The 25,189-nt window shown below is 36.5% G+C and overlaps 1 protein-coding gene across 4 annotated transcripts in view; it reads left to right on the top strand.

Moving 5' to 3' along the window:
- FAT4 (FAT atypical cadherin 4) overlaps positions 1 to 25,189 on the top strand; it is a 193,335-nt gene that overhangs the window by 58,230 nt on the left and 109,916 nt on the right. For all 4 annotated transcript variants that reach the window (XR_015143947.1, XM_086345923.1, XM_086345922.1 and 1 more), the window contains exon 2: positions 24,222 to 24,353. Coding sequence is in view for 3 of the 4 variants with exons in the window: in XM_086345923.1 (XP_086202049.1) it covers positions 24,222 to 24,353 (132 nt within the window). In the remaining variant the exon portion in view is untranslated. The remainder of the gene's footprint in view (positions 1 to 24,221; positions 24,354 to 25,189) is intronic.

Below are 25,189 nucleotides of genomic sequence, written 5' to 3'. Positions count from 1 at the left end.
GTTCCTTGTTGATTCTAAATTCAAAATATAGCAACAACATTTTCACAGGCAGTCTCCTTTATCTGAAATTTTAATGGCACAACACATTTGGCAAAAACAGCTTAGTTATTTCTCATGTGTATATTTGGTTGAGGCAGTTTTTGCTATAGAAAAGACCAAAAAAAAAAAAAAAAGTGATCAAGGTTTTATTCCCTATCTTATTATACCCCTAGCTCTAATGAACATTTGCCTGGAGTATTCCTCTTTATTTTAGTGAATGATTATTTTTTATATTTACTCAGGCCTTGGCAGCCTGCTTGGGTACCCTAATGAGTGGGCTCCCTTGGATTTAGGCCTGGAAGTGTGTATTCTGAAAATTCCGTCATGATTATAAGTCTATTCACCATGTTGAAAGTAAATGAACTCCTGTATCTCCGCCCTGGGTTCAGTAATTTTCATTATCCACTAGATGTCTTTGTGCGTGTGTGCTAAGTTGCTTCAGTTGTACCTGACTCTTTGCGACCCTATGGACTGTAGCCTGCCAGACTCTCTGTCCATGGGATTCTCCAGGCAAGAATACTGGAGTGAGCTGCCATGCCCTCATCCAGGGGATCTTCCCGACCCAGGGATTGAACTCATGTCTCCTGTGACTCCTGCATTGCAGGTGGATTCTGTACCACTGAGCCACTGGGGAAGCCCTACATGTCCTTGTAACCTGACATAAGGGTTTTCCTGATTTTTGGTGCTATTCACAAAAGTTTTTTAAGGACTATTTAATCACTATTTTTAGCTGATTGTAAGATTTTATTAGCAAATATTTTCTGTGTGATAATTACTAGTAAGCTTTTCATTTTAATAAGAAATTAGATTTATAGTCACTGACACTGCAGGGTGAGTATGTTTATAGTCATCATCACTGTCTAATGACTTTTATTTGTCTGATATTATGCAAAACATCATTCTTTTTACATTTGGAAGCTTCTTCCTCTGAAGAAGCTGAGGCTTAAAAAGGTGACAGCTGCCTGGATAATGGCATCAAGATTAAAACCCAACTCTGCTTCCCAGGTGGCTCAGTGATGTAAAATCCGCCTGCTGATGCAGGAGATGTGAGTTCAATACCGGGTTGGGAAAATTCCCTAGAGGAGGAAGCGACAACCCACTCCAGTATTCTTGCTGGGAAAATCCCATGGACAGAGGAGCCTGGCGGGCTACAGTCCATGGGGTCGCTAAAGAATTGGACATGACTTAGTGACTAAACAACAACAACAAAATGTAGAGGTACTTTTGTTAAATCTAACCCTGCTAACGATTAGAGATCTTATTTTCAGTAAAACAACATCTGTTGTATACCAGTTATGGCTATTATTTTTATTTGATTGAGCAAACATTTAGTTTGCAAATTTTTATAGATTTCTCATTTGTGTAAGCAATCCATTTACAAAGTTTTTACTAAGTTTATATTCTTACTTATTTAAGTGTGTACTGTCTCCACTCTAGATTATGCTGCTCTCCCTACCCTTATGTTTACTTGCCTTACAATTAATATTATCTCTGAAACTAGGCCCCAAATAAGACAATTGTGGTTTTGCTAAGATTTACTTAAGTATAAACTACTAGGAGTCTTAAGTATACTATTTTATGACTGTTAACAAATATTATACATAACTGAGTAGTTATTTATTCTTTTGTTACGTATGTTCTAAGTAATCGTGCAGTTCTTAAAAGACAAGTTATTAATCAAATTAAACTTTAAAATTTTATGTTTTTATAGTAAACTTTGCTTTTCTAGAACACTGAAATTCCAAGAATTAAAATCTATTCTAATCATGAATGAACAAATCTTAAAATGTTGGCAAAGCCTCAAAAAACAAAGCAAACTTGGGACATTGTAGTTGATTTTAATATTGCCTTAACAAATAGAAATAAGATGTTTTAAAAACATTTATTAAAAGTAGAAAAAACTTGTTCATTTATTCAGACAACTATTCTCTCCAGTAGGCAATTGAGTATAAATTATATGTTGTAGGTTCTTTTAATAAACAGTTTGCTCAAGCAGAAAACCTGAAAGCATATTGTGAAGCTTATTGATAACTAGAGCCTAAGATAAAGCACTCCTCTCTCAAACACAATTAAAAAAAATTCATAGATGTGAGAATAGCTATTGCTATAAATAAAAAATTGCTATAGATAAAAAATGTATGTACTCTGTTCCAAATTTATACATATATTACTGGTTACATATATTGTATTGAATTGGACATAAAGACCAATGAATTTAGGAATATAGTCTTTCAAAAACCTAGACTGTTTGCAGCAGTAAGAACCTAAGATAAAGGATAACTTTAAGAATGTCATTGGGTCTGTGAGGTCAGAAAAGATGGTTTTTATCATTGCTACACATCTATGCTGGGAGGGATTGGGGGCAGGAGGAGAAGAGGATGAGATGGCTGGATGGCATCACTGACTCGATGGACGTGAGTCTGGGTGAACTCCGAGAGTTGGTGATGGACAGGGAGGCCTGGTGTGCTGCGATTCATGGGGTCACCAAGAGTCGGACACGGCTGAGCGACTGAACTGACTGAACTGACTGACTGACACATCTATCACTTGAACAGCACATAGTAGACCCTAGATAAATATTTATTGGATAAATTAACTAAATACAACTACAAAAGTATACTTTTTATATAGTTGTATAGTATAGCTGTTTCTCAAATAACAATATATGACACATCAGTCATTTTTAGTATAAAAATAAGCTGTAATTTAATATTATTTTTCAAAATGGGTACTGGGTGAGAAATTTTTTTCCTTATCACAGATGAATCATAAAACTATCAAATTAGGTCCCCAAATGCACAATGATTAACTGTATTTTCTTTTAAGGGGGTAATATTTGTGTTACAGATTTCTTGGTTCCAAGAATTTTATACATATCTCCTCATCTTTGGGTTTGTAAATTTATTTTTCCTGTGACAAAATAAATATTTATCATTATTCTTGCTCACCAAATGTTGCAATGCAATTTTCCAAATAGATGTGAGTGTATGCTCTAAATTAAACAACATTCAAAAGGCTATGCAATAAAATATTAAAATTTTCATGGTCAATATTCACCATTGTAATATAACTTAGATTTCTTTCTTAATTGCTACTATGAAAAAAATTAAATATAAGAAGTAGGCTACACTAAGATTGAGTATTCCTAAAGGGTGGTTTCATAAGCAATGGAAAAACTGGGAATTTTGTCATCTATTATAAAATGTTTATAAAAATTGCTCAATTTGCAGTTTCAAATGGCTTAATTGAAACTTCATGGTGTAAAAAATAATTAATGCTGTGCTTTGCAAATAAGAAATGTATCTACAGAAGGATCAACAGAAAAACCTTGATTAAACAAAGTACGGAAAATGGTTAAAGGTCATTCTATTTTCTTTGAGTTTGCAGTTATTTGGAAGCATAAAACTTGTCTTGGCTTAGTTTGACAAAGAATATACTTTTTTTTTAAGTGAGAACAAATTTTATTTTATTGACATGGTTAAAAACATGTTGTCAAAGAGAATGGAATATATTAACATGTTAAACAACTTTTGAAAAAGTGAATTAATAGATCATAAAACTCTGATCTTTACAAATAGCTGAAGAGAGAATAACAGCAAAAAGCAAGGGAGAAAGGGAAAGGTACACCCAACTAAACACAGAGTTCCAGAGAATAGCAAGGAGAGATAAGGAGGCCTTCTTCAATGAACAAGGCAAAGAGATAGAGGAAAACAACTGAAGGGGAAAGACTAAAGATCTCTTCAAGAAAATTGGAATTATCTAAGGAACATTCCATCCAATAATGGGCACAATAAAGGACAGAAACAGTGAAGACCTAATAGAAGCAGAAGAGGTCAAGAAGAGATGGAAACAATACACAAAAGAACTATACAAAATTGATCTTAATGACCCAGATAACCAAGATGTTGTGGTCACTCACCCAGAGGCAGACATTCTGGAGTGTGAAGTCAAGTGGGACTTAGGAAGCACTGTTGTCAATAAAGCTAGTAGAGGTGATGGGATTCCAGCAGTTATTTAAAATCCTGAAAGATGATGCTATCAAAGTGTTCCACTCAATATGTCAGCAAATTTGGAAAACCAGCAGTGGCCACAGAACTGGAAAAGGTCAATCCTCATCCTAATTCCCAAGAAGGGCAGTAAGAAAGAATGTTCAAGTCACCGGACTTGAACTCATCTCCCAAACCAGTAAGGTTATGCTCAAAATCCTGCGTGCTAGGTTCAGCATTATGTGGACTGAGAACTTCCAGATGTCCAAGCTGAGCTTAGAAAGGCAGAGGAACCAGAAGTCAAATTGCCAACATTCACTGGATCATAGAGAAAGCAAGGGCATTCCAGAAAAAAACATCTACATTTGTTTCATTGACTATGCTAAAGCCTTTGTCTGTGTGGATCATAAAAATCTGTGGAAAACTCTTAAATAGTTGGGAATACCAAACCATCTTACCTGTCTCCTGAGAAATCTATATGCTGGTCAAGAAGCAACAGTTATAACCTTGTATGGAACAACTGACTGGTTCAGGATTGAGAAAGGAGTATAGCAAGGCTGTTTATTGTCATCTTATTTATTTAATGTATACACAGAATGCATCATGAGAAATGCTGGGTTGGATGAGTTACAAGCTGGAATCAAGATTGCCAGGAGAAATATCAACAACCTCAGATATATGGATATACCACTCTAATGGCAGAAAGGAAGAGGAACTGAAGAGTCTCTTGATGAGGGTGAAGGAGGAGAGTAATTGGGTTGGCTTGAAGCTCAATATTAAAGAAACTAAGATCATGGCATCTAGCCCCATCACTTCATGGCAAATAGGAGGGGAAAAGGTGGAAGCAGTGACAGATCTCCTCTTCTTGGGCTCTAAAATCACTGCGAATGGTGACTGCAGCCGTGAAATTAGAAAACAATTGCTTCTTGGCATGAAAGTTTTGACAAAACTAGACAGTGTGTTAAAAAGCAAAGACACCACTTTGCTGACAAAGGTCTGCATAGTCAAGGCTGTGGTCTTTCCAGTAGTCATGTACAGTTGTGAGAGCAGAATCATAAAGAAGGCAGAGCACTGAAGAATTGATGCCTCAAACTGTGGTGCTGGAGAAGACTCTTGAGACTCCCTTGGACAGCAAGGAGGTCAAACCAGTCAATCTTTGAGGAAATCAACCTTGAATATTCATTGGAGGGACTGATGCTGAGGCTCCAGTACTTTGGCCACCTGATGTAAACAGCCAATTCATTGGAAAAGACCCTGATGCTGGGCAGAATTGAAGGCAGGAGGAGAAGGGGACAACAGAGGATGAGATGGTTAGATGGCTTCCCTGATGCAATGGACATGAACTTGGGCAAACTCTAGGAGATGTGATGGACAGGGAAGCCTGGTGTGCTGCAGTCCATGAGGTCATGAAGAGTTGGACACGACTTGATGATTGAACAACGACAACAACAGAGCTCTAAGGGCTTCCCTAGTGGCTCAGTGCGTAAAGAATCCACCTTCAATGCAGGAGACACAGAAGATGCGGGTTTGAACTCTGGGTTGGGAAGATCCCCTGGAGGAGGAATTGGCACCCCACTCTAGTAAGTAAATTGTATATATTTAATCTTTCTCCTCACTGAATTTTGAATTTAATTCATATTTGTTATATTTTAAGGAACGAAATTCCTAACTTGTTTTTCCTATGCTTTTATGGAGTTTATCCTTAGGGAAACTAGATGGGTGAAGATGGTTATTTACTAAAAAGACATAAAGTGAAAGAGGTTATTTAGCTATTATAAATATTATTAATGTATTAATAACATTAATGCGAATAACAACATTAACTTACAAAGGTCGTTTTTGTCACAATCAATAGTCTATTTTAAGTTTTTAAACATTTTTAGGAAATACTTTTAAAGGAAAGACTATACAGTGTAATGTAAAAATGTTTATGGTGAAAAGAAGAATTTTATATGAAAAATTGTGTGATGATTTTTCATAATACACATAGAATATTAAAAATTATCAATAATAACAGGTTTGACAATGCTTAATCACACTTTGACAATAGGAAAGCAGTTAATAATGACTAGTAGTTTATTCTCTTAACAACCATTCTCTGATTAACTGAAAAAATACTCCCAGGCTTTAAAATCTATATACAATCACGAGAGGAAAGGGATAGATTTCCTATAAAATTTATTAACATAAGCAGACTGTGAGAATTCTATTAGTCTAGACAGGAGAACTGCACTGTTTCTTTTGTTTTTCTTATTAATTCTGACAGATTTAAAGTATTTGCAATTCTACACTGCCAGATTTACATAAAGTCCCATTCTCTTATATAGTTTAATTTTTGAATATTTACCATAGGCATAAAAATGCTTTAAAATGGGTTTTTAAAATGTTTCTCAAATATAAATGCAGAAAAAATAAACTAGTAATGGAAGATTACCTGAAACTTTTTTCTTTTGTTTTTGTTTTAATGAAGAGAATATCCCTTTATTTGCAAAATAAAATCAAAGCTTCTATTGATGTCACCCTACTCATAGTATACAGTCATAAAATCACAAACAGTGAGAGTATATTTGGACAAAATAATCAAACCATGTTACTTCATGGAGATGATTACTTGTGGTCAGTAGGTATTTATAATTGGCATATCTTTTTCATTACTCTTGAGTCTAATCTCTTATCTTACAAAGTATACCGATTTTTACTATATTTTGCACAATTTTTTCCCTTTATGGAGAGAGTACACTTCTGTAGCAGTTCAGTGATTTTAAGATGAAATACTTAAAAAAATGACACATTAAAATTTTTGATACTGTTACTACACTGAAAAACTTGGTACTTTGGTTTTGACAGTGAAAAATAAAACACAGCCTTCCAAACTGAACACTTTTTTTAAAGAAAATGTGCTTTCCATTTTTTTTTAATTGATCTTTTACATTTAAAAGTATCCTTTCCTATTAATTAGCTTTTACTTCGGTAAACATTAGGGAATCATTATTAGGATCTTTGCTACACAATGTATTGATAATTGTAATATTTGATGGTTCATCCCAACTAGTGTTCTCTGCTCTTAATTTTGCATATAAATACCATTCTCTTCATTTTTACGTATGTAACAACAAAATATGCTACCAGAATAAGTATATTGACTTTAAAAACAGCGAATAAACATATTGTCTTTAAAAACAGTGAATAAACATATTAAGTGCTTACCGTATGCTAGACACTATGGCAGAAACTAAATGTTCCATTGAAGTTTAGAAGAAAACCACTCTGAATTCATGGAAATAGGCTTTTAAAATAAAGCACAGTGCACTGCAAAAATTTTTACTTTGACAGTGATTTCAAAATTTTCAGATGTATTCTACATTTTAAATTAGATAAAAGTTATATTCATTCTTGATTATTGATGAGCTAATGCTGTTTCATATGTTTAAAAATTGTTACCATTTTGAAGTTAAAAAAAAAATCTAAATGGGACTTTAATTTTAACATTGTGAAATAGTTATTTAAATATATATAAAGAAATATAAGCAATATAAACCATAAACTAACTAAAATGGAGTAGAAGAGCCATAAGTCAAAACATGTCTTTTGCATAGAGTAGCAGAAATTTCTTTAAGGGTAAAAAGTAATGTGCAAAGGTGAAATGGGGCTGAAGGATCATTTTGGCATTGCCACAGTTCCATAAGAAAAGTTTAGCCAGGCCTCAGGTGGGTGCTAGAAAACCACTAAAGGTGGGACCAAGCATTCATAGAAATTATTGTCTCATTGTAGTTGTGCCATTGCTTTCTTATAGAGTTTCCCATTGTTTTTTTCATACATTTCTACCCTTTTAAGAAAGACAATTTCATTGACTCAACCCAGCCATGATTTGTTTTTGAGTCAAGTATTCCCACCCTATTCCTCTAATTTGGGGATTATGGGAGAGACAGGAGAGCTTGGGGATCATGTCTTGTTTTGCTTTGTCCTTCTAAAAGGGCATGGGTGTTAAGTAAGAGTGAGAAGCTATACAGGGTAGGAAGATTTGTTCATAAGTTCATAACATTAAAAATTACCCTATAATACTGAGCAGAATTCTCTGTCCTGTACAGCAGTAACCTTTATGGTTACTCATTTTAAATATACCAATGTGTGCATGTCAATCCCAAACCTATTCCTTCCCCTCCACCCTTCCCCCTTGGTAACCATAAGTTCATTCTCTTAGTCTATGTATCTATTGGGAAAAGAATTTGAAAAAGAATAGATGCATGTGTATATGTATAATTGGAAAAGAAAATGTTTTACAATCCTAGGGGGAAGAAATCATTGAATTGTACACTTAAAAATGGGGAAATTTTATGATACATGAATTACATCTCAATAAAGCTGTTACTTTAAAAGGAAAAAAAAATTATCTAATAGTACAAGGTATACAACAGTTATCAGTATACATTAACTTTTTTTTTCTTTTTGCTCCTCATGTTAAACAGAACAGTAATCCATTATTTAAACATTAAAATTAAGTAACATTTTCACTAAATGAATCCACTTTTTGGTATCTGTATCTGTTAGCTATTGTCACAGTAATGTTGCATAACAAAGAGCCACACAACCTTAAAGGACTACTGTGTGCATGCATGCTCAGTCACCTCCGACTCTGTGCAGCCCTTGGACTGTGGCCCTTCAGGCTCCTCTGTCCGTGGGATTCCCCAAGAAAGAATACTGGAGTGGGTTGCCATGTCCTTCTCCAGGGGATCTTCCCAACCCAGGGATTGAACCCTCATCTCTTATGTCTCCTGCACTGGCAGGCAGGTTCTTTACCATCTGCACCACCTGGGAAGGACAAAGGACTAGAGCAATATACATGGATTCTCCTGCATCTCTAGGTAGGGGCTTCCTTGGTGGCTCAGAGGTAAAGAACTCGCTTGCCAATGCAGGAGACATGGGTTTGATCCTTGGGTCAGGAAGATCCCCTAAAGAAGGAAATGGCAACCCATTCCAGTATTCTTGCCTGTAAAATCCAATGGACAGAGGAGCCTAGAGGGCTACAGTCCATGGGTTAACAAAGAGTCGGGCACAACTGAGCAGCTGAGCACATACACATCTCTGAGTAGGCAGTTAGGCTGATCTAGGCTTGAGCTCAACTGGAAAGCCTGCTTCAGTCTGTACATCTCTCAATGTCAATGCCTCCTCTATTCAACGTCTGTTATCCCCTTTCTGGTACTAGTAAACTTGCATGGGTATGGTATTCTAGTAACTATGGCAGAGGTACAAGAAGGCAAATACCTTTCAAGTCTTTACCTGGGTCGTATTTGTAAATATCCCACTAACTGAAATAATTATGGATGAACCCAAAGTCAAGAAGTAGAGAGAGAAACTCCCCCTAAAGTTGGGAGGGACTGTGGAGTCATTTATAGGAAGGGGTGAAAAACTGGGATCAATAATTTGAATTACTGCAGCTAGTATCTTTAATATAAATCAAACTATGTTTCTATTTTGCAGCAGTCTTAATAGAAGCCCTTTCTATTAAAAAAAATTTACAGGATCTATTATGTCAAAAAAAAGTGAGGAAAAATTTGGTGGAATATTTTTATTTGTTTTTCTTATACTAGCTTTTCCTTCTGAGGTATGTTTACCACGTTCAGATGAACAACTGTTGAAAAGTATACTCTGGGATGCTTTTCAGGGTGTTTGTTTTGAAGAATAGTATAAAAATTTCCATAAGTTTCATATGCAACCACAGATATTTTAACTTGATCCTTTATCCTGCATTTACTTTTAGGCGTCCTTAAGAATCTGTTAAAATGCAGAAATTATGCAGTATTGATTTCAGGAAAAGTTGAAGTGGTTACACATGATTGCCTTTGCCTTAAAAGAAATCCTTATTTGGTTCTAATTTGAACAATATTGAAAGCACAACAAAACTAGCTTTTTATTATGTCACCACACATTTGGTGAGTTATGGAAAGCATTTTATTTCAGGAATGGAGTTAACTATGTCTTGTCCGCACTTCAAGCCATTCTTGTCATTTCTGGCTACTGTCCAAGCCCGCTTGTGACTCATACATATTTCTTTTCTGGTAAGAAATGCACTGAAATCCCAGGAACATATGCTGCTGACTGCTAGATGAGTTTTGGTGGTGAGAGATTAATGTAATTGCTTTTGTTTGACAAGTATAATTCGTCACAGTTACATACATGTAGCTTATATGTAAAATATGTTCTGTTTTAAAACTCATTAAAGTAATTTTTACTTTGCTTTTAAAAGATGTTTTAAAAATCTAAAATATATATGCTTCCTTCTTTCCTCTTATTCCAGAATACTTGGAATAGAAAAAAGTACAAATTTATATGAAATAAATGTATATATCTAAATATACACAAAACTTAATCTAAATTTCAGGTATAAAGTTTGAAATGACAAAGTATTTGTTAGCCTAAAATTTTAAAAAGGGGTATTCTAATTAATTACCAAATTAAATGTCGCTCCCTCAAATACTATCAATGTTTCTTTTACTGTATTTTAAAATATAGTAAAATAATGTTTGTGTGCCAAGTTGCTTCAGTCACATCCAACTTTTTGCCACACTATGGACTGTAGCCCTCTAGGCTCCTCTATCCACAGGATTCTCCAAGCAAAAATATTGGAGTGGGTTGGATGCCCTCCTCCAGGGGATCTTCCGACCCAGGGATTGAACTTGTGTCTCAGGTCTCCTGCATTGACAGGCGGGTTTGTTACCACTAGTTCCACCTGGGAAGCCCAAATAACATTTAGTATATAACATTTTACTGCTCAGCTTCTGTGAAATACATATTTTCTATTCTTTCTTGTCGTTCTGAAGAAAACCTATACCTAAATACAAAGACTCACTTTCTGATCATCCCCGAAACTTCAGTAAAGTTGGGTCCTGCAACAGACCTGTATTCTCAAGAATTTCTGGTTCATGTTGATGTGTAATAGTGGCTCTAGTGATTTTTTTCTACTCGGTTACATCTAGCCCCTGCTGGTCTTTCATAATATAAAATCATAGGTCATTTTTCCGTGGTTTTATTTTCTCCATTTTCTTTAAGATTTCAGTTTCAAAAGTAGAGAAATACCACCAAGATGAGACAGTACACTATTATTATAGCTACCACAGACTCTTGTGAAAAAGTTTGGTTATACATCATAAATAAATAAATACCTCAAAGCATTGTTTGCAGAGTATGACCGGACCTTGAATACCTATGCAGTCCAAACATTACATTCCTGACATTTAGGACTTTTAGATGTAAACTGTTCTTTGCTAGGGCTCTCTCATAACTAAAATATGAGTCACTTGCAAACCATAATAGATTTTGGCTCTGCAACATGATGAAGTGTTCTGGATGTAGTGACACATTTCGCCGAGACTCATGGCAGCAGAATTCCCAGTGGTCACCCAAAATAGGGAAAGAAATGAAGAACAAAATTAAAGGAAATATGCAGACCCTGGCATCATCCTTTCATGGCAATACAGCTCTATTCTTGTTGTTAAGAGGTGGAAGTGCTTGGAGATTAAACTCATAAATGATAGTGCAAGTAGGTGTTGAATTTTCTTGTTCTTAAAGACTGAACTTAACCTCATACTTGAAATCTTAAAAAGAAGTGAGACATATGTCCTTCCAAATGAAATTATGTGATTAGTTCTCCTACCAAAAAGCTAATGTAGAGTGCCAAGCTTTCTGCTGAGATGTAATTAGTCAGACCTTTTGCTATATTAGTTGCTCAGGAGTCTCCAACTCTATATGCAATCCCATAGGCTGTAGCCTGTCAGGCTCCTTTGTCCACGGAACTCTAGGCAAGATTACTGGAGTGGGTTGCCGTTCTCTTCTCCAGGGGATCTTCGTGACTCAGAGATTGAAACCTGGTCTCCTACATTGCAGGCAGATACTTTACCATATGAGTCACCAAGGAAGCCCTTCTATCTCATCTCAGTGAATATACAGGATTTAACATAAATTTACTAAATAAAGCCTTGTCATTGGAAGCCCATATAACATGCAAAATATGTCAGTCCCACTAACTTGAGTGAATCACATAGTATTTGGCTTTATTTGAAGTGAGCGAATGGGAAGTTATTGCCAAACATTTAAAATTTAAGTTTGATTATTTGCTTGAGCCATGACTTTCATATTTCTAGCCTGATGACTTTTTTAACAAATGTTGCTTTTGATTCCCAAGTTTAAAGTCAAGTCATAGAATGTTTCTTTGCACACACAACCCAGACGTCCCCCAGAACAGAGCCTTTCACTGCAATGCAGGCAGACTCATGTTCACACACAGCCTCCTCTCAGACAGGAAAGGTGGAGTTTTCCTTTTCAGAGCCAAAGGAAGTGACAGCTCAGGGGTGATGGTTGTACTGATCTTGGTGTGGATTTCAAATTGGTTAATTTGCTTTCAATTTCAACTCCTCACTTGAGCCTCCATACAGAAAAATTAAATGCTGGATTTCAGCATTTTGTTTCACTCTGATGAAATAAAAATTGTTTTGAGTGTAACATTAGACTTTGTCCTCAATTGCAGTAGCACCAACACAGTATAAACTAAGGCATCATTTAGCAAAGTGTTATTGGAGTGACATTGTAATAACCTATTAAGGGTAATGCACATTTGAATGACCGCAATTATTTTTGTAGGTTTATTCATGACTCTGTGGTGTTTAGTGTAGTTGTTTCTGAAACAGTGATGGGCATTTCATAGCATCCTATATTGCAGTCTTCCAGGTGGGAGACTTCCTGAATTGTTATTGTATATGTTTTTACAACAGATGGTTTTTCTGAAGTTGTTTTAAATCATCTGAGTATAAAGTTATTGAATTATCATCAAATATGATTTTATGTCATAAATTATAGATGATAACATGATGGAGACACAAGAACTAAGAAATCAATGGGATTGGATTGATCCTAAATATTATTGTAATACAGGTCAACGTTGATGAATACATTTTTTATATACCAGTGTTTGTGTGTGTGTGTTAGTTGCTTAGTCCTGTCCGACTCTGCGACCCCATGGACCATACCCCACCAAGCCCCCCTGTCCATGGAATTCTCCAGGCAAGAATACTGGAGTGGGTAGCCATTCCTTTCTCCAGAGGATCTTCCCAACCCAGGGATCGAACCCAGGTCTCCTGCTTTACTGTCTGAGACACAAGGGAAGCCCACACCAGTGGGCTTAATTTTTTAAAATTTGCTGAACTTGTGACTCTAATAAAATGTCAAATAACGGGTTTGCTTTGAAAACAAATATTTCTGGAGAAACAGTTACATGCGAGAGATGAATAAGTTGTGAGAATGCAAAAATAAAGAAGACAATTTTTGACCTCAAAATTCTGAAAGTCACAAATTTGAACAGTATAAATGATCTGTTAGCCTGAGAAGTTTTGCAAATGACCAATTTCTGTAATTTGTAAATGTATTAAAGAAATCAGAGCAAAAATACTTCTGGTGAAATAAATAATTATTGGCAGACTTGTTAATTAAAAGATTGTTTAAATACAACTTGGTGGCATTATCATAGTGTCTTTGGAGGTAATACATGTGAAGTCTAAGCATTATTTTTGGTGCAATGCGTTGTCGCAATTCATATGGTAATAGTAGTATTTGAGAAATTTGGAGTGTCAGTTTCATGAAAATATAAAGGCAGTAATGTCAATAATTATATTGGGCACTAACAAAAAGCAACTGATCAAGTACTATTTGCTGTGATACGTCTTCTTTTACTGTTTTATACTATATGTATTTTATGTCTGTCTCACAAACCATTTAAACTTTTGTCATTTTTGAAAATGATTCTTATTGCATCTTTCGAGAAAAATGACTTCTTTTTTAATTTACTATTTTATTGGAGTATGATTGCTTTAAAATTTTGTGTTGATTTCTTCTGTATAACAAAATGAATCAGCTGTATATATCACTTCACACTGGTCAGAATGGCCATCATCAAAAAATCTACACACAGTATATGCGGGAGAGAAAGTGGAGAAAAGGGAACCCTCTTGCACTGCTGATAGGAATGCAATTTGATAAAACCTCTATGGAGAAGAGTATGCAGGTTCCTTAAAAAAGAAAAATAGAAGCATCATATGATAGTTGTATTGCTGGATAGCCCAGCAATCCCACTACTGGGCATTTACCCTGAGAAAACCATATTTCAAAAAGACACAAGAATCCCAGTGTTCATCACAGCATTATTTACAATGGCCAGGGCATGGAAGAAGTAGCTTCTTTGTAGGCATTTTCAAAGCAATAACGTTTACTGCTATCTATGGAGAAAGTCTGAGTGCAGGATAAGAAGGGGGTGTCAGAGGATGAGATGGTTTGTATGGCATCACCAACTCAATGCACATGAGTTTGAGCAAACTCCGGGAGAGAGTGAAGTGCTACAGTCCATGGGGTCACAAAAAGTCAGACACAACTGAGTGACTGAACAACAGCAAAGAGATAATTTAGCTATAGTTTCTTTACATGCAACGTATACCCACCACCTATCTGCTGATTGTTTAATAGTCTTGCAGTGGCATCACTAAGGCAAACCATCACAGATTATTTTCCATTAATATAAACATAAAGGAACTTAAAATGAGCAAGGATCTGGAAAAATAGTATTTGTAGGGTAGATAACCAAACATTAATTTTTAAAAAAATTAATTTTCTGTACACATCAAATGCGTATTTTTAGAGGGAGTGGTCTAAGGCATATTATGCTGCTTCCTCCCTAGACCTGTCCACAGATCTCTGCAAAAATCAGTGGGCTAGAGTTAAGAGTCTGACCGTTGCTTTTCCTTAGATAAATGACCTGACAGTTCAATGCCTTGCTTTTGACTGGGAGATGAACTTGATGATATCTGGGATTCTAAGAACTTTGATATTACTTCTTACAAATGCATAGATTTCTTTTTTTTTTTTTCTAATTTTATTTTATTTTTAAACTTTACATAATTGTATTAGTTTTGCCAAATATCAAAATGAATCCGCCACAGGTATACATGTGTTCCCCATCCCGAACCCTCCTCCCTCCTCCCTCCCCATACCATCCCCCTGGGCCCTCCCAGTGCACCAGCCCCAAGCATCCAGCATCGTGCATCGAACCTGGACTGGCAACTCGTTTCCTACATGATATTTTACATGTTTCATTGCCATTCTCCCAAATCTTCCCACCCTCTCCCTCTCCCACAGAGTCCATAAGACTGTTCTATACATCAGTGTCTCTTTTGCTGTCTCGTATACCGGGTTATTGTTACCATCTTTCTAAATACCATATATATGCGTTAGTATACTGTATTTATGTTTTTCCTTCTGGCTTACTTCACTCTGTATAATAGGCTCCAGTTTCATCCATCTCATTAGAACTGATTCAAATGTATTCTTTTTAATGGCTGAGTAATACTCCATTGTGTATATGTACCACAGCTTTCTTATCCATTCATCTGCTGATGGACATCTAGGTTGCTTCCATGTCCTGGCTATTATAAACAGTGCTGTGATGAACATTGGGGTACACGTGTCTCTTTCCCTTCTGGTTTCCTCAGTGTGTATGCCCAGCAGTGGGATTGCTGGATCATAAGGCAGTTCTATTTCCAGTTTTTTAAGGAATCTCCACACTGTTCTCCATAGTGGCTGTACTAGTTTGCATTCCCACCAACAGTGTAAGAGGGTTCCCTTTTCTCCACACCCTCTCCAGCATTTATTATTTGTAGACTTTTGGATCGCAGCCATTCTGACTGGTATGAAATGGTACCTCATAGTGGTTTTGATTTGCATTTCTCTGATAATGAGTGATGTTGAGCATCTTTTCATGTGTTTGTTAGCCATCTGTATGTCTTCTTTGGAGAAATGTCTAGTTAGTTCTTTGGCCCATTTTTTGATTGGGTCGTTTATTTTTCTGGAGTTGAGCTGTAGGAGTTGCTTGTATATTTTTGAGATTAGTTGTTTGTCAGTTGCTTCATTTGCTATTATTTTCTCCCATTCTGAAGGCTGTCTTTTCACCTTGCTAATAGTTTCCTTTGATGTGCAGAAGCTTTTAAGGTTAATTAGGTCCCATTTGTTTATTTTTGCTTTTATTTCCAATATTCTGGGAGGTGGGTCATAGAAGATCCTGCTGTGATGTATGTCGGAGAGTGTTTTGCCTATGTTCTCCTCTAGGAGTTTTATAGTTTCTGGTCTTACGTTGAGATCTTTAATCCATTTTGAGTTTATTTTTGTGAATGGTGTTAGAAAGTGGTCCAGTTTCATTCTTTTACAAGTGGTTGACCAGATTTCCCAGCACCACTTGTTAAAGAGATTGTCTTTAATCCATTGTACATTCTTGCCTCCTTTGTCAAAGATAAGGTGTCCATATGTGCGTGGATTTATCTCTGGGCTTTCTATTTTATTCCATTGATCAATATTTCTGTCTTTGTGCCAGTACCATACTGTCTTGATAACTGTGGCTTTGTAGTAGAGCCTGAAGTCAGGTAGGTTGATTCCTCCAGTTCCATTCTTCTTTCTCAAGATCGCTTTGGCTATTCGAGGTTTTTTGTATTTCCATACAAATTGTGAAATAATTTCTATTTCTATTTTCTAACTCTATTCCAGTCTATTTTGTCTCATCACAGCAAGGATTTGAAACAACAGACCAGTGTTACAGCTCACACAGGCGGGATTTTATTAGGCAGACAGCAGAAAGTACACACCCAAGACATGAGAGCTAGTGGACCCTGTAGGAGTGGCCTCAACCCTGCTTGGGTTCCCTTTTTATACTTTTTGTTTCCTCCCCCGGAGCCTGATTGGTTATGTCCTATACAAAATAGGGCTTGTGTCCACCACCTATCAGGAAGGGGGCATGTTTGGGTGTGTTTTTTCCCATCCAAGATTCCCATTCTAGTCCTTGGATTTTCTTCCTTTGTCTCTTTTCCTGGGCTTTTTCTAACTGACATTTTTTGGACTCCCTTTTTCCTACTTAGACTACCTAACATAATCTTTTGTAGTATTATACAATCTTTTAAAGGAAAAAAAAAAGATTGCTTTTCATCCTTGTTCGTTAAGAACACTTTATGTAGGTTGCAGGAAGATTGTGAGTTAAAAATATGTTTGGGGGTATTTTTCATCCTGATACATTAAGAACCAATTCATTTAGCTTGCAGAGAGAATATGAATTTAAGAATATGTTTTTAATTGTGGTTGAGATAGTGACCACAATGCAATTGTCAGTTTACTAGCTGAGGAATGAGCTCATAATGGACCTTAATATTTTAGTTGATTCCTTAGCCTTGAATATAGAGTATTACTTTCATAATATCAACTTATATTAGTGAAATACCATGTTTTATATTTAGACATATGGAATGATTTGATAATTGCTATTGCTAATTAGCAACTTGCTCATTTATGATGTAGTTGAATTCTGATTTTTTTTACTTAAAAACTTAAAATTCCCAAAATATCATTCCTGATGCAGTGCAGAATAAAATGATAAATTGCATATAATAGGGAAACATTTTTAAGGAGTAAAGCATTGTACCCATTTCATAGCAACAATTTACACAGTAAACATTTTATTTTTTAAAGATCTATTTGGCTGTTCAGCGTAAAAGTTTGGTGACATTATTTAAAGCCATATTTTTAAATAAACTTTTACCTTTACAACACTACCACAAGACAGACACTTTTTAATTAATTGATTGTTAGCTCCCTTAATCTCAGTCATGTATTTTTCTTTAAACATCATTATTTACGAGGGTTTCATTGACTAGGGATGAGGTGTCTTGGCCAAAAAGTCATTATTCTGAAGGTATCTGAATGGTAATGCAGTGATGGTCATAGACAATACCTGTCATTAGGTGTAGCTGATATTTTGTTATAAACAAGTCAACCACGAAGCTACCAAATGCCCTTGTAATGGTAGGTGAAACCATATATGTCTGCTAAGGGCCCACTATCTAAGCACAAAGGTCAACATCTGATAGGCAGGCATAAAATATGCAAGTACTTTATCTTCATAGTGTAATGTTTCTTTTATCTTTGAGGGTCAGTTTTCACAAACTTATAGAATTGATACTTTGAAGTTGTCCCCTGGACTTAAATTATGTAACCTATTGGCAGTCTTTATTTGTTTTGCTTTCATTTAAAATACAGCCATTTGTGAAGGGAAGCTTCTGAGTTCAAAATGTGATTATTTTTTGCAAAATAATATTTAATAGTACAATTATTTTGCTTATTTCATGTCCAAACAAATGTAAAAAAAAATGTAAAACATTAGAGGGGCAATGCTAGTACTAAAAGCTATGCAGTAGTTTGGGGTATGTATTTTAAAAGAATGAAATGCATTTATCAACATACTTTCTTTAGTTTAGGAATTACATTTTAGACAATTTTTAAAATCAGATAATTTATAAATAAACCACTAATAGCCATTATCTTCATTATTTAAAGTTATCTGATTTGTACAGAAAGCACTCTTTAAAATTATAGTGTCTTAATTAATACCTCTAGATAACTTATTATTATATTTAATAAACTATATTTTCTTTCTAGATATCTTCTTTAAATGGTTAGTTTGATTCTTGTGTTTTTATGACAATATTTCAAAAAACCATACCAAATCTTAGTCCAAAGTGAGGGTAATAATGAAATAAGACTCTTAGGTTGATGGGAGATCCAAGACAGTGAGCCAAGTGCATGTTAGAATCTGGACTCATCAGGAAAAATGGTAACTTCCAAGGGCAAGATACAAGACTGCTTGAAGAATTACCCATAGTGTAGGGGACTAACTGCTTGGAATCAAGATGTCAACTGTGTATTTCCAAACAGATGTTTCTATTTGTACATATTTCCATGGTCAGACTTCATTTGTTCCCCACAAGAGATGGTGGCCCATCTTATTTTCTTATATATTTACTATATTGGAGAAGGCAATGGCACCCCACTCCAGTACTCTTGCCTGGAAAATCCCATGGATGGAGGAGCCTGGTAGGCTGCAGTCCATGAGGTCGTAAAGAGTCAGACAGGACAGAGTGACCTCACTTGCACTTTTCACTTTCATGCATTGGAGAAGGAAATGGCAACCCACTCCAGTCTTCTTGCCTGGAGAATCCCATGGACGGGGAGCCTGGTGGGCTGCTGTCTATGGGGTCGCACAGAGTCGGACACAACTGAAGTGACTTAGCATAGCATTAGCACTTACTACATAGTGACTAACATATACCTTTTATGTAATAGAGTCTAAAAGATTAAATGAATAAATATGGGAATCAGTGGCCACTTCATAGGCAAACAGTGTTCATGATCTTGGAACTCTTGGTAGAAACCGAAGAACTTACACACTGATTCAGAAGTGAAGGGATTGCCAGATGAAATCTACTACACCAGTGAGTTCAGATCTCCTCCTTTTGGTTATTCATACTCTAGGCTAGTGAGGGAATCTAGAGAAGTCATGCTGAAAGTTTTTGAGGAATACTTGAGGAATTGTGAAGTGGAGCAGAGAGACTGGAAAATTAGAGAGAATATCTAGATTTTTCTTTGAAGAAGAATACAGTTACAGTTTTTTGACTGGCAGGCTGACACTGATTTTGGAAAAAGCATAGCCTGACCTACCAGATGAATGACCTCTGGTGTCTTTAATCAAAATATAACCTTTATGTATGTCAACATCCAATGATGAAATGTCCTAGATCTGTGTCTATAACTGGTAGATTATAGATATATTCAGAAATGTTTAGTTTTGAGTCTATTAATATTTAACTAAATTTATCCTTGCTAATAAAGACAGAAACAAATTTTTGTACCTGAAATGATGAAGTTGGCCAAAATCTCATAGAACATACATGGTCTCAGATTCCGAGAGCTAAATCTAGGGATCACCTAGCTGATTTATTTTTAATCTTGACAAAGATTTATAGACTGACCCAAGATTATATGGCTAGTTAGTTCATATGTAAGTGATCCAAATTGTGGACAGGAATAATATGCACATTTATAAAAATACATTTATAAAGCTGTGACATACTTTTCATATATGATTCATTATGTTTATTGAAAACACATGCCTAAAGAGAGAGAGAGGGTGTGCTTATAAATAGAGAGAGATAGACAGGTTTGCTGGAGAAGGCAATGGCACCCCACTCCAGTACTCTTGCCTGGCAAATCCCACGGACAGAGGAGCCTGGTAGGCTGCAGTCCGTGGGGTCTCTAGGAGTCGGACACGACTGAGCGACTTCACTTTCACTCTTCACTTTCTTGCATTGGAGAAGGAAATGGCAACCCACTCCAGTGTTCTTGCCTGGAGAATCCCAGGGACTGGGGAGCCTGGTGGGCTGCAGTCTCTGGGGTTGCACAGAGTCAAACACGAATGAAGCAACTTAGCAGCAGCAGCAGCAGCAGCAAACAGGTTTGCATTGTAGTAAAGGAAACTTACTACTGACTTACTAGCTCTCTGGCATTGGATAATTATTTAACCTGTGTACATTGGTTAACTCATTTCTCTAATGGGAATATAATAGTACTTTCCTCATAGGGCTCTTTTAAGGATTTTTTTTTGCATTTATGTGTGTGTATGTATATGAATGTGCACATACATATAACTTACAACAGGGTTTGGCACGTTTGTGTTAGTTATAACTATTAAAATATAGAAGGGTCTTGTTCAATTCATGCACTCATCATCCATAATGAAGAATCTACTTTTTGTAACATATTTTTACTATAGGATCTACCATACCTGACAAACTGGATTTAGAAAAGGCAGAGGAACCAGGGATCAAATTACCAACATCCGTTGGATCATAGGTAAAGCAAGAGAGTTCCAGAAAAATATCTATTTCTGCTTCATTGACCATGATAAAACCTTTGACTGTATGGATCACAACAAACTGTGGAAAATTCTTAAAGAGATAGGAGTACCAGGCTACCTTAATTGCCTTCTGAGAAACCTGTATACAGGTCAAGAAGCAATGATTAGAACAGGACATGGAACAACGGACAGATTCCAAATTGGGAAAGGAGTACATCAAGAGTGTGTACTGTCACCCTGCTTATTTAACTTATATGCAGAGTACATCATATAAAATGCAAGGCTGGATGAAGCATAAGCTAGAATCAAGATTGGCAGGAGAAATATCAATAACCTCAGATATGCAGATGACACCACCCTTATGGTAGAAAGGGAAAAGGAACTAAAGAGCCTCTTGTTGAGGTGCAAGAGGAGAGTGAATAAGCTGGCTTAAACCTCAACATTCAAAAAATTAAGATCATGGCATCCAGTTCCATCACTTCATGGCAAATAGATGGGGAAACAATGGTAACAGTGACAGACTTTATTTTGGGGGGCTCCAAAATCACTGCAGATAGTGACTGCAGCCATGAAATTAAAAGACACTTGGTCCTTGGAAGAAAAGCTATGACCAACCTAGACAGCATATTAAAAAGCAGAGATATAACTTTGCCAACAAAGGTTCATATAGTTAAATGTGTGGTTTTTCCAGTGGTCATGTATGGATGTGAGAGTTGGACCATAAAGAAAGCTGAGTGCTGAAGAATTGATGCTTTTGAACTGTGGTGTTAGAGAAGACTCTTGAGAGTCCCTTGGACTGCAAGGAGATGAAACCAGTAAATCCTAAAGGAAACCAATCCTGAATATTCATTGGAAGGGCAAGGGCTGAAACTGAAGCTCCAATAGTCTGACCACCTGATGTGAAGAGCTGACTCATTAGAAAAGACCCTGAAGCTAGGAAAGATTGGACACTACTGAGCGGCTGAACAACAGATGCATATATGAGTGTGTGTGTATGTAAGTATTTGTGAATGTGTGTGTGTGTGTGTAAAGAAGAATGCTAAATTGAGGGTAAAGAGAATCCAGAATGGCACCAATTAAACATGACATCAAAGATATATCAGGACTTGTACCACACACTAGAAGTACATTGTTGTTCAGCCTCTCAGCTGTGTCTGACTCTTTGTGACCCCATGGACTGCAGCACACCAGGCCCTCATTATCCTTCATCATCTCCCAGAGCTTGCTGAAACACATGTCCATTAAGTCAGTGATGCCATGCAACCATCTCATCTTCTGTTGTCCCTTTCTCTTCCTGCCTTCAACCTTTCCCGGCATCAGGGTCTTTTCTGAGTCAGTTTTTTGCATCAGGTGGTCAAAGATTTGGAGCTTCAGCCTCAGCATTAGTCAGTCCCTCCAATGATATTCAGAATTTATTTCCTCTAGGGTTGACTGGTTTGATCTCCTTGCAGTCCAAGGGACTCTCAAGAGTCATATTCTATCACAAATACAGTCTCTCCCTGGCTCTAAGGAATGCCCAGTTCTGTTCCAATAATTTAAAAACCAAGATCTACTTTTCATTGAAAGTTTCCCCCTGTGATAAGCATTTTGCTAGCATCATCAGGGGTTAGTCTTCGTAAAATGCTCTAAGATACATTATTATCCCAATTTTAAGATAAGGAGAGTGAGGCTCAAAGAAATTAAGTGCTCAAATTTCCCCAGTTAATAAGTGCAGAGACAGAATCTGAACTCTGGTTGTTCTAATTCAAAAACTCTTGTTATTTACAACTTTGCAAGGAAATTGGAAATGCTCCTTACAAGCTGCAGTTTTAATGATCTCGATCTCTTTTAAAGGCAGTGGTGTAGAGAATGGTGTTAGCCAAAAGCAAAATAGCAGATTTCTAACTACTAAGGCTGCCCTAACCATTTCCTAGACCAATTTGAGACATTAGTTATGATCAAAACTGTCCTGTTAAGTGGTGGAACTACAATAATGACTTAGTACTGAATTCTGTATATTATTTTCTGGGTTTCTCTTTTTATCAATTGCTCATCCATTTATTTGTCTAGCTCTCTGTATTTCCCACTCATTCTTTGCCAGAGAATACTGACAATCCTATTTACTACCTCTCCTTCCACCCTTTCCTCTTCCTGGAAAAGATAAAACTAGAATTATTTTGCTGTTTCCTAATATCCACTCTCATCACTCTTGATCTGATGGAGTATTTACAGTATAAGTATAAAAGATGACATTTCATCCTAGAAGAAAAATGTTCTGGTTACATCCGAGCTAAATGGGTGGATGGACTTTCCTCCATGACTTAATTTTGTGATCCAACTGGGGAAATTTTCAGTTTTATTAGCAGCTGTCTCCCTTTTTCTCATCAGATATTCAGCTTTTAGCACCTAACTCAAAAGAGAAAACACATGGTTTGAAGTTATTATTTAATATTCACAGATTGTTCTTTCTAAACAATTTTTCTTAGGGTTTTTTTTTTTTGAAAGTCACTCAGTCGTGTCCGACTTTGCAACCCCATGAATTCTCTAGGCAAGAATACTAGAGTGGATAGCCTCTCCCTTCTCCAGGGGATCTTCCCAACCCAGGGACTGAACCCAGGTCTCCCACGTTACAGGCAGATTCTTTACCAGCTGAGCCACAAGGGAAGCCCAAAAATACCAGAGTGGGTAGCCTATCCCATCTCCAGCAGATCTTCCTGACCCGGGAATCAAACCAGGGTCTCTTGTATTACAGGAGGATTCTTTACCAACTGAGCTAGCAGGGAAGCCCTTTCTTATGTAGGAAAACAAATAACTCTTGACTTCTGATGAGGATCTTTCAAGGAAAGTTAATATTTGCAACCTATCTTAATACCACATATGAACAGGATGATTGTTTAGCTTTAGTCACACTAAGAAGTGTTGATGGGAGTGACGATAGAAAGAAAAGGTATGTATAGTTTTCTTCCCCCAAAAATTGAAAGTTGACTTTAAAGGGAAAAAATGCTGAGTGTTTCTTAAAATGTGAACTTCTTTATTTTCCCTGGACATTAGTTGCCAATATCTAAACCTTTCAGGAAGAAATTTTATACCATGTCATCTGTGTGTCAGGCAGCACTTAATGGCTGAAAGACAGACAGTGCTAATCTGAACAATTCTTCACTGGTGCACAAATCTGGGGATTTAAATGACAGTTGATCTGTGGACCAATTCTATTCTAAACTCCTAGGTGATCATTTTAAATCAGTTACTATCAATACGTCAAATGATCTTTCTTGGCTATTCTTTTCCTATAAATAATTCACAACTTTCTCTAGGGTATTTTCTGGGATGTTATATTTAAAGATTCTGATTCTTTTTGGAAGGCTTAGTTGAGCAGATTCTTGATATACAATTTAACTGGTATTTTGCAGACATATGCAGCATTCATATATTATTTCTTTTCTTTCTTGTAGGTAGAAATAACACTTCAAGATATCAATGACAATCCACCAGTGTTCCCAACAGACATGCTGGATCTCACAGTGGAGGAGAATATCGGAGATGGTTCTAAGATTATGCAGCTGACAGCCATGGATGCTGATGAGGTAGCTCAGATCTTGTCTCTGACTTTTTGAAACATAATTTTCCAGTGATCTATCAAATTTCTACTGTATGTTGACAACATTTATTAACTAATAATTAAGGCTAAGCATTGAGTGCTCTTTTCCAAAGGACATTAACTCTTGAAATGTGACATAGAAATGCTAAGATAGAGACTGTCTAGAGGCAACTTTCCTTTGATCAGCAATTTCAACTCAGTTAATTGCTGGTGCGTCTTAGATTCATTAGCCAAATTATTTTAATTTCTCAAAGGATAAAAAATATTTACAGAAATATCTTATTTTTAATGCCCCATCACTCCCATTTGCTATCTTATAGCATATATAGCTAAGAATTTATTTTTATTTGTATTTGAAAAAAGCAAATTATTGAAAATTAAAAAAAATAAGACAACTTTGAAACTTTTCATTTAACTTGCATATATGCATGTGTGCATGTTAAGTCTCTTCAGTCGTGTCTAACTCTGTGTGACCCTATGGACTGTAGCCTGCCAGGCTCTTCTGTCCATGGGGATTCTCCAGGCAAGAATACTGGAGTAGGTTGCCATGCCCCCCTCCAGGGGATTGTCTCTACCCAGGGATTGAATCCACATCTCTTATGTCTCCTGCATTGGCAGGTGGCTTCTTTACCACTAGCACCACCTGGAAAGCCCCATATATATACATATCAGTTCAGTTCAGTCGCTCAGTCGTGTCCGACTCTTTGTGACCCCGTGAATCGCAGCACGCCAGGCCTCCCTGTCCATCACCAACTCCCGGAGTTCACTCAGACTCACGTCCATCGAGTCAGTGATGCCATGCAGCCATCTCATCCTCTGGCG

Source organism: Bos grunniens, chromosome 17, assembly GCF_055505025.1.
Source record: "Bos grunniens cultivar Pamir isolate PY7600 chromosome 17, Bosgru_T2T1.0, whole genome shotgun sequence".
Classification (NCBI taxonomy): Eukaryota; Metazoa; Chordata; class Mammalia; order Artiodactyla; family Bovidae; genus Bos; species Bos grunniens.
The sequence above is the reverse complement of the archived record's forward strand: the minus strand, read 5'-3'. Positions and strand labels throughout refer to the sequence as shown.